The sequence below is a fragment of the Belonocnema kinseyi genome, chromosome 10 (assembly GCF_010883055.1).
Source record: "Belonocnema kinseyi isolate 2016_QV_RU_SX_M_011 chromosome 10, B_treatae_v1, whole genome shotgun sequence".
Taxonomy (NCBI): Eukaryota; Metazoa; Arthropoda; class Insecta; order Hymenoptera; family Cynipidae; genus Belonocnema; species Belonocnema kinseyi.
The window spans coordinates 59811792-59823007 of NC_046666.1; the positions used below are offsets into that span (position 1 = coordinate 59811792).

The following is an 11216-nucleotide window of genomic DNA, read 5'->3' on the forward strand; positions in this document are numbered from 1 at the left end:
TTTTTCATGAGAAGATCAGCAGTAGCAGGCCATTCTAATAATTAGTTATGTTAAGATTACTGATTTGACGCCAAAATGATCATTTCCGAACATGATTAAATAGGGATTTTTCGCTTATAAAGGATTTCAGTTGAAAGTTGATGTGACATATTTTACTACTGTAAAGTAATAAAAGTGATTTAGTGATTTAAATCCACAAATTGGTGGAATTTATGAACTGTAAGAAATTATCTAAAAGGTTAGGTAAGCTTTTTCGTAAAAAGATCTGTTTCCACATTTATTTTGTATGAGACGTATAAAAGAATGTTGACATTTTAGTGGGATCTTGCATAGCTTTCCCTATGACTCATCTCATCACCTAGTGACATTTCTTTGTTCTTCTGCATAACTGAACGTTAAAAAAGTAATTAACACAATTTCATGTTGTTTATTTAAATACATTTAATGTAAATAAAAATGACACACATGATATAATAGACTCTCAGTCAGGATATTCTGCCCAATCTGCCATGATCATATCGAAAGCATTCTCAGCAATCATGATTGTCGGTGCGTTTATGCATCCTCTTGGAACATGAGGCATTATAGATGCATCAATAACTCGAAGTCGTTCAACTCCATAAACTTTCAATCTAGGATTCACAACAGCTTCTGGATCTCCTTTAGGTCCCATTTTGCAAGTGCCTACTTGATTATACATACTTGCGGTATTGTTTCTCATCAAACAAATCCAATAGGCGTCGGTGTTAAAAGTCAAATGATTGCAAGGTGTTTGAGCAGAATTAATTAACGTGTACTCATTCTTCTCAAATGATTTGGTATTAAATAAATTTAGACCTATCTGTATAATCTCCAGCATACGATTTACGTCAGAGTTATCTTTAAAATATCCAGGATAAATTAGAGGTTGCCCCCAGACAGGATCCTCATTATTAAGTTTGATGAATCCTCTACTTTTAGGAGTAAGTAAAATAGGAAGCATCAGGATTGTGTTGTAGTAGGATTCAACTCTAGGAGAATTCAAATTTATAGAGTCCAAGCCTGAGAATAAAAAATTAGCATCTGGTGCATCTTTACTTCCTGCATACTTTGTTCGAACAAACGAATTTACAATACTAGTTCCTGTTGATGACAATGGACCACTATGTTTTCGTAGATACTCATTTAAATCTGCCTTTTTCTGTTCGTAAGGTTTTGTTGTTATTGTTTTGTTGCTTAACCGAATATGGATTCCTTTGAAGGAGACGTGATCTTGGAAATTCTTTCCTACTGGTAAATTTTTTATTATTTCTATACCTAGTTTCTGGAGATCTTGAGATGGACCTATACCAGAAAGCATCAATAACTTTGGAGAGTTTATAGTCCCGGCAGAAACAATTACTTCTTTCTTGACATGTGCCACTTTTTTTGTTTTCAAGTTGTTAGCAGTAGAGGTGTACTCAACACCGATGGCAGTTTTGGTTGCTGAATCTATGATAATTTTCGTGACATAAGCCTCGGTTTCGATAAATAAATTCGGCCTTTTATATCTGATCGGTCGAATATATGCAGTGTTGGTACTTTGACGTTGGCCATCTTTTACAGTCGCTTGAGAAATCATTGCACCCAATTGTTCTTTTCCATTCACGTCCAAGACCTTATAACCCAGTTCCTGCCAGGCTTTCAGGATATTTTGCGCATTTATGTCTTTGTATGAAAATCTTTCTACTGATTGATATCCACCCGTACCATGATAGCCTGGATTATTCTGTAAAATCTGCAAAAATTAAAAACAGTGCATTATTTATGTTCGATAGAGTGCTCAGTAAAAATGATAATTTCTGAAGGTGACAAACGCTACCAGCTAAATACGCTCAAGTGATTAAGCCCTATATTTTATAAATCAAATAAAATTTGAAGATATTATTGGGCCTGGAATACAAAAATGTGTGATGTAATTAGAATTAATGGGCTGGAATAGCCTGGAAATTTTTCCGGGATCAAAATACTCGTACACAGTAGGGCATATTGAGAAAAAGTTGTGTGCGCAAATTTCTTAGAGCAAGAAAAACTTTCTTTTGGAAGTCAAAAACACTCTCTTAAAGTTTCAAAACGAAAAATTTCTTCTGTCTCTACGTCGCAAAAATAGCTAAAAATCTTAAAAAAATAAAGCACTTGAAATTCGAACGGCAAACTATTTTTTTAGATTTAAATTTTCAATAAAACAGATAAAAACAAGCCGATTAATTAAAATAAAATATTTGTGGAGTAATTAATAATACTTAATTCATTATTTATTAATAATTATTTATTAATTAACTTTTTGCAATGTAGGTATAAATATACTTGCGTCTAACTATATTTCCTGATAATTTAAATACTGAATATGAGTTTTATTGCAAATATATTCCCATTATTGTATATCTTATATTGTCAAATAGACGATAAATTTATCGTGACCAAGAAAATAGCAAAAACTCGGCTTTACTTGTGAAGGATGTAACTTACATCATGTACTTTATCACTCAAGTGATTCTTTTTTATTTTCAATTTATTGAATTCACCATAAAAACTTTTAAGTTTAGCTTGCATTCTTCTGAATTTTATTAGATGTTCATTCACTGCCATTTATCTACATTTAATCAAATTTCTTCGGATGTAAAACTGTGTTGCATTGACTTAAATTATTTTTAATTGACCCTGAATTCTTTTTAATTTATTTTAGATTCTTATCTCTTTCATCAGAATCTACTGAATTCCATTGAATTATTTTAAATTTACGCAAATTAATTAGGTATTTTGTGTTTTTAGTATATTTTTCAACGCATTGGACATCCACCCTCAATTCTTATTAATTTGGCCTGCATTTTTTGCAATCTTTCAAATTTAGTGGAATTAACGTGAATTCTTTCAAATTCACTCGATTCTACTCCATTCAATAGATGTTTGTTTTGTTTATTTTGAATGCACTGGAACTCTGCTGAATTTTCACTAAATTATTATATATTTACTCCCATTTATTCAACTCAATTGAACTTTTTTTATTTTTGAGTTTTCATGTAACTTTTTCATGTTCTTATACATCGAAGTCTCATGAATTCCTCTGAAGTCTTCTACATTTATTCCCATTTTAGTGAGTATTTCAGCTCATTAATTTTAATAGTATTACCAATTTTCATATTCCAAGCCCTATAATACCTTCAGTTTTTGTTTGTTTCATAATACTAAGGACTTATTCCATAAGAGATCAAAAATACTTTCTGAGTATAAAATTATTTTTTAAGCCATTATTTGGTATATTTCCAAGATTGAAAAGTAAAAAAATTAGGCTGTGGCTGTTCTGACGGTACCGCCAAAAAATATCTGCCGGCACCGGCAAAAAGTTTCCCTGTCAGTACCGGCAAAAAAGTTCTCTGCTGGTACATTATTACATAACGTTATTATACATTATTAAATTTTCATTAAATCCTTAACTACATCTTTATTAAATTGTTACATTGTTATTCTCATTGTATATAACGTTATTTCTGTGACCTTAAACAGCCTAGCGAAACTACTAACCAATTTTCGTTTAATACAATACAAATTATGGCAGAATTTTTTCTCCAAAAGGAATAGAGGGCAGTGCTTGTTAAATTTAATAATTCAAACTTTTATTGGACATCCATTATACGAATACAATAATTATAACATACTTTTTGTGTTTCATCACTTACCTCTTTATCTCTGTTGTCTTCAGACTTTTTGAAATATGGTAGAACATCTTTATAGCTCCAGCCAGGGTTACCTGATTTACCCCAATCATCGTAATCTTCAGCATTCCCTCTTGCGTACAACATTCCGTTTAATTCAGCAGTACCACCCATTACCTACAAATTCAGAAATTTATATTTGTAAATTTGTTGTCTTTCTGATATGTTGTAATATTTATCTTTGATAAAAGTTTAAAATATTTAGTACCTTTCCACTAGGAATGTTACAACCTTTAGTTGCCAGACACGAAGTATTTTCAGGTTGGGTTTGAAAATTCCAATCCACATTAGTATTTTGTGTTAAAGAAAAAAATGCTGGTACTTCGGTAATATTGGGTGTCTCTATTCCTGCTTCTAATAAAAGTACCTAAGAACATTCGATTTTTTAATATAAGTGTTTATATTTTACCAATTTTTAAACACAGAGTTTTTCAGTACAAAATCTTCTATTAAACCAATAAGAGTATACTTTTAAGGGATTTTCATGAAGAAATGGTTATTTGGGCCATCTACTTCGTCTGTGAGACATAGTAGTGCTAGTTTATTAGTTGCCATAACAATTTTATTAGTTACAGTGGTTATTCAAATAGTACCAGCAACCAATAAACTGTGATCTGTATTATTTTAATTATTTTTTGCTGAAAAAACTATCTAATCACTTTGAATATCACTTGATACTACATGATGTAATAGATAAGTGACAAACATTTGTTTCATCTTTAAAAATGTTATAATTCCAACATGTTATTAAAATATTTTAATAGGAATTTTAATAATTTTGACTTTAGTATAGTTTTAAAATAACGTTTATTTTTACGCAGAAATAATCATATTTTTTATACCGCAGGTAGTTGAAAGAAAAAATCTAAGCTTTTATTAGACGAAAAAAACAACTGTAAACTTCCCTAATCTCTTTCAGAAATGAATTCAAAATAAAAATTTCCTGTTTCAGCTCAGAAAAAACCTGGATACAAAAAGTTTCTCTCTTCTAATTGAATACAGTTTTTAAAAATAAGAAATTTCGCTTTTGCGATTGAAAACAAAATTAAGATTAAAACATTCCTATTTTAGGTGGGAAAATTATATGCAGTAATAAATATTATATATATTTCTTCCTACATGTATTAACTATATATTTTTTTTGCCTGGGATATTCTCATTAATTTAAAAAGTTTAACATTTGTAATCATATAATTTTCATGGTTTCCGAATTATTAAAATTTGAATATTAACATTTTATTATTCAATTATTTAAAACCGGTAATTAATATTCATTATTGTATATTCACATATCATTTTTTTAAAGTGATTTTAAAAAATTCCAAACTCAATTTATCTCGATTAAAATATGTATAAATCAAAATGTTAAAAATGAAAACATGCCCTCTTCCAATTCAGAAAGGAATTAAATACCAAAATTTTCTCTTTCATAATAAGAAAAATTTTGGAAATGCAGATTCTGTCTTTTTGCAAATAATTACAAATATAAATCAAAATGCTCAAGACAAAAGAAAATCCCTTTTACAATTAGTTGCCTTATTCAATTCAGACAAAATTGAAAACAAAACTTTTCAAACTCAAAGTAATTTCAAACGAAACTCATTAAAAATTACATAATTTTATGTCATATTAAATAAGTGAGATTTAAAGTAATTGGAAAGGTTATTCTACTAAATATTTTTTAAATCATTACATGAACAAAAGGTAGATAAATATATGAATATGTAATTTTTAATTTAATTTCATAAGTTTTACTTTAGAAGAGCTCTGATGCTTTGATTTTGTAGTTAAGCAGTTTATCCTGAACGCAAAAAAAAATCAAAATCGTAATTGCTATTATTTAAAATAAACTTTTATTTGTAATATTGATAAATTTCCTATTTTGCGTTTTTAATTCTTTATATTTTTAGGATTAGAGAGTTCAAATTCGGGAAGGTTCCCTATACACTCAAAAGAAGTTTCTTTCTTCCAGACAATTTAAATTTTCTTTGCTGCAAAGAAATTTCTTTTAGGTCCAAGAAATTCGTTTAGTTCAAAGAAATGATTCCTTTTTCCAATATTAATTCGGCTTTACTTTAAAATCATTTCCTTCTAATTGAAGAAATTGTTGGATAAATTAAGAAACTCATATTAAAGAAACTTTATCTCTGATTGAAGGCAAACATTTATGTGAGTTTATTAACGCTGTGAATTTCATGACATAGACGTATACGTGTAAAATCAGGACTGTATCATTTTTGCACGTAGAAATGTTAAATTAAACATTTTATTTATTTTTTAATCAAACGTATACAGTTGGAAGTGTGCCATATGTATACTTATTAATTTCAATATGCACAATTTTGAGTGTACCATCTGCACACATGCACAGTTGGGACCGGGAAATGTGTGTGCATTTGAGCTCGCTTAAAGTTTCTCTGTGTAAAAGTGATGGGATACAAAAGCTAGATTCAGGTTTGGAAAAGTTCAACTTACGTTCCACGGTTTCCACTTTGTCAAACGATTAGCCAGTACACATCCAGCTGAGCCAGCTCCAACAATAATAAAATCATACTTTTCCGGTAGGTTTTTGGGCAGATAAACTTTTGGCTTTGAAGATATAAATGTATGAAAGATAAGTTTCAGAAATATGATTGCCGATGTTTGACAATTTGACGCTGTGCTGCTAGTGGCACATAACTCGGCCAGGTTTGGGGGAATCCAAGACATCTCTAAAAACTGCGTCTAATTTTTAATTGTCTCTTCTTAAATAGAACCAAGGTAGTCTTGTTTTTTCAAGCAATCCCGTAGAATCTTATCTTTACTGGTAGTTAAATCAAAACACACGTTTTAAAACGTCAAATATAAATTATTTTTTGCGTCATTTCGTGAATTTAAACAAGCTTATATTTCCAAATGTTGACTTATTTATGCAAAAGTAACAAGTAGACTAATCCTCTTTGACGAAATCACCAGATATCGTTTCTCCACTTGTTTCTATATAAAAACATTAATAATATGAATAACATTGTACACTCAGAGAGTGAAAACGGTTTCGAATGGAATTATAAATCAGTCTATGTAAAATTTGATTTGTTATATATTTTGTTTGATTTAGGACAAGTTTGGAAGGTTTACATGACTTTTGCTTTTTACAATAATAGCACCTACATATTATATATAAATTGGTGTTAGGGTTTTCGCCAGATGAAAAAATAATCAAAGAAAGTTCTTGTAGTTTTTGTCTACTGGCCGTAGTTTATATTTATTGTGGTGTTATAAAAACATGTTTCGTCCGTCGACGCTGGACTTCATCATTTGTAAGAATTAAAAAACCCATCTCATAAAAAACCATTTTATACAATAACAAAAAATATTAAATATTACTATATTGCTATATAAAATCATTCTTACCATAAGAAAAGAGATAGGACGTAGATTCAACAGTAGTCATATACATAGGTTTTTGGAGATTTCTAAGATAATTTGTTATATCAAGGTTCGTATAATAGTACGGTACATTCGGTGTGTGACGTCATACATGAAATTATTATAATGACATTATAACTACTACATTTTTTCTTTGATTTTTTTCCTTTTTTAATTTGTTGGATGTGAGAGATGTCATACATTATTGGATATTATTTAGTGAATTTATAAATGAGAACTTATTATTTTACATAAAGTTATAATTGATACAAGGTGTAATTCTTTTATGAAGACACAACTCAATAATGGAATCAAAATTTGTTTAATGTCAACATTTGTTATTTGTATTAAACATTTGTATAATTTTAATTGGAAAATTTGTAATAATTAATTACTACTTACTAATGTTGACATTAAACCAATTTTTATTCCATTATCGAGTTGTGTTTTAATAAAAGAATTACACCTTGTGTCAAATATAACTTTATGTAAAATAATAAGTTCTCATTTATAAATTCACTAAATAATATCCAATAATGTACATATTATATACTTGATTATTACTATTTACGACTATGTATTTACATACATTCGTATATCTAAATCCTTAGTTATATTTTCAAGATTAGCGGCTTCAGTTTTCTTTCACTTTTACATGTCTTCTACCTCAAACTTGCCATTACAACACATTCCCTCTTTAATTGTTTTGTTATTTTCCCCTATAGCCTCCTCCAATTGTTTCAACCTCTCTTCATTTAACCCAATCTCGCCTAAAATCTTTACCATATTCTCTTGCCAGCTTCCTTTGTTTTCAATTTTCCTCCTACATCCTTCCCATCTATGATTTCATGCTTTTTTTCCAAGTAACCGATACTATACTATCTGTTCTCTTGCTTTCCCCAATCAATCCGTGCTTTTACTTAGTTCCACATTCTAAATCTTCCTATTCTAGTCCATATTCTCTCTCCCCATTCCTTTTTTAAACGCTGCGGTATTATTTCTTTTTTTATCATCTTATACCATTTATTATACTTTGATACCTTAGTCATCGCCCATTTTTCTATCAATTGTCTTTCTTTCCTCTTTTTCTAATACTTTATTGTTTGCTTCAGTCACCTCTTCTATATCTCTAACATTAAAAAACTCCCTTTTTTCTTTTTCTAATGTTATTAATTCTATCGACCTTCCCCTCCTTTCTTCTACCTCCTATCACTTTTTCTCTAACTTCCCTCCCTTTTCGAACCTTAACTTCGTCTCAAACTTCTATGTACTCTTTCCTTCTATAGTACTTGATATATCCCTTTGCGCTTCTTCTTTCACTACACATTCACCTTGTATACCTTTCTTTTAACCTCTCAATCCTTTCCCCTTCTTTCCAAATCCACATATCTGCTCCATATCCTAATATTGGCCATGTCAGCATTTTAAATAACCACATTTTTCTCTCTAAATGTTTCTTGAAACTCTTTTCCTTATACCCCGTATCTGTTCCCATGTGGAAATTTGGTCGTCGACCTAACCGGGCCCAAGCCTGGAACAACTAGGCCCTCTCCCGGTGATCAAGCCTGGGTCAAGCTAGAATGAAACACTAAATCTGGCCAGACCCTGTCCCGATCGTCAGGATCGATCACCGAGCCTGGCCTAGGCTTCATCCTAGTTCAATATCGATTCCAAGCCATTTTCTTAAAGGACCACATTCTTTCATGAAACTATTTATGGAACCACCACCAAAAGTATCTGTGGTGACCTTAACCTCATCGACAATGGGCTCTTCATTTGCTCTTGGAAGTTTAAGATATATAATATTATCTTCATTGACAAAAGGCATCTCAATTGCGGGGTCATTCAATAACTCTTAAGGTTCTGATTCTACATCGTCGTCTGCATCATTATCTACACAATTAATCACAATACACATACAATCAGTTCGTGCTTAATCGTTTTTAATTACATAAATAATTGTTTACGTCTGCATAAATATAATATACTTACAAGATCGTTATTTATAGGTTAGAATGACGCGGCCGTAGTGTCTTATTTTAATTATCAATTAATTTAATTCCTTTCGAAATCCACACGTAAGTATGTAATAGTGGTTTCCGCTTGATGTCTCCTGACTCTACGAGTGGTTTTTATTATTTTAGTCATTTTACGAATTTCTAACATGACACTCTTTTAAGTAAACACAAAGTTGCATAGTGGAAATTGGATAATGCACAGAATAATCAAACGCCATCTGCCATCAATTTTAGGAACTTTGCCACTATTAATCTAGCCGGTGTCGAAGTCGAGCCATTGAGAAATACAAGCTAGAGCCAGGTCAGGGGCCCCCGGCCTGGCCCAAGCCTGGAACCGGGAAAATACCTGGAAATTTCTGCACGGGTTTCGTTACTCCTGCTGCTTTTTTATTCCTTTCTCTTTTATGAGTTCCATGATATCGATTTTTTGCAAGGTCTATCTCAAATATTTAAAATCATTTACTTCTTTTGATTTTACTTCTTTTCATCTTCCAGTCGATTCTGTGTTTTCTCCTATTTTCTAAACCTCAATATCTTCGCCTTTTCTGCATTTAAATTTAATTCTTTCCCATATAAGTATTTCTTAAGTTTTTAATTAAGCTCGAAGTTCTTTCTTAATCCTCTGCCACAAACATTATGTTGCCCGCATGTACTAAATTTTACATCTTTTCCTTTGCCATTCTAACTCCTCATCCTTTTCTATTCATTTCCTTTTGGAAGACTGAGATTAATATATTAAATACAAGCGGAAAATATTAACTTACTCCTCTCGCCAATCAGGAACAATCTCCTATTGCACTGCTACCTTCAACCTGCTTTTTGTCTCTCTAAAAGCTTCCGATACTCTCTTTATTAAGCTCTCTCTTATCCTCTTTTTCACCATAACTTTTTCTACCTCAACTTGGTCCAATCAGTCAAACGTCGCCTTTAATATCACGAATCATTCTATTATTCTCCCTTTTTCCCTTTTAATTATTTTATTAACGAGATAATTCAGAACATATATGCTGTGCATCACCACTATGCCTTTCCTAAACGCTGTGCGATTCGATAGCTCTATCTTTTTCTCCTCAACTTCTTTCTTTAAGTTCTCCCATAAAACAGTTACATATATTATTGTGTACAATACTGGCTATCCTTATTTTATTTTACATTACCAATGTCTATTTCGTTAGTGCTTTACCATCATCTTTTCGGACTTCACTTGGAATCGCATCTATACCAGGCGCCTTTTCATCTTTTATTATTTACGTTAACACCTTGACTATTCCTTCCTTATTAATTTCCTCTTCTTCTTTTTCTCAAAGCAAAATTGTAGTGTACCCTTCATACCTAATAGAAATTTCCTCCTTTCGCCTACCTGATACACGAATGGAGAACATAATCTAAATACCTTCTTTATCCTCCTAATTCTCAGCACCCTAACAGGAACTGACAGTAACATAGGGAAATTTACTAAACAAGAGAGAAGAAGATATAGTTATATAGATATTAAAATTGACTTCAACGCCCAAGTTATTATAGCCCAGTTACTACATGGCTTCTAGGATATTTTTAGAATTTATGTCTTGGTTTTGAGTTTTATATATACTGATTGATATCTTTATGTTTCATGAAATTGTAGCTCATGCATTGCATCTCAAGGCTTATCTGAATAATTGCGTCACGTTGCGTAGCATTGCGATAAGGCCCTGATGATCACGTGCGGAGGTCCTGAGTCCCAACCACAACCGGGCTCAAATCCAAGTTCGACTGCATCTGCTGATTTAAAACAAAATTCTAAATGAATTATTTCGTTTTTTGGTTTAAATACTTTCAATTTAATCAAAAACTATTAATTTGGTGAAGTTTTAGCTCAGAATTATCACAATAAATGAAAAAAAAAGATGCTGAGAATTATTTTTCAATCATACTTATTTGAATATTTAATGTCACCGTATTTAAATACACTGATTGTTTACCTTTACATGTGGCCACAAGCAACCCTTGGTATTACTTATGAATGCAGTTTTTTCTGGTTAGACTTAAACATTTCACTCTAAATTAATAGTCTAAGCCA

The 11216-nt window shown here is 31.0% G+C and overlaps 1 protein-coding gene across 1 annotated transcript; it reads right to left on the reverse strand.

Annotated features, from left to right (window-relative positions):
- Positions 1-481: 481 nt before the first annotated feature.
- Positions 482-6440, reverse strand: LOC117181151 (glucose dehydrogenase [FAD, quinone]-like). The gene is made up of 4 exons (XM_033373718.1): positions 6207-6440; positions 3940-4098; positions 3696-3848; positions 482-1756 (listed from the first exon to the last, which is right to left on the reverse strand). Exons 1-4 carry the CDS (start codon positions 6438-6440, stop codon positions 482-484), a joined length of 1821 nt encoding a protein of 606 aa, XP_033229609.1.
- Between the last annotated feature and the right edge of the window lie 4776 nt (positions 6441-11216).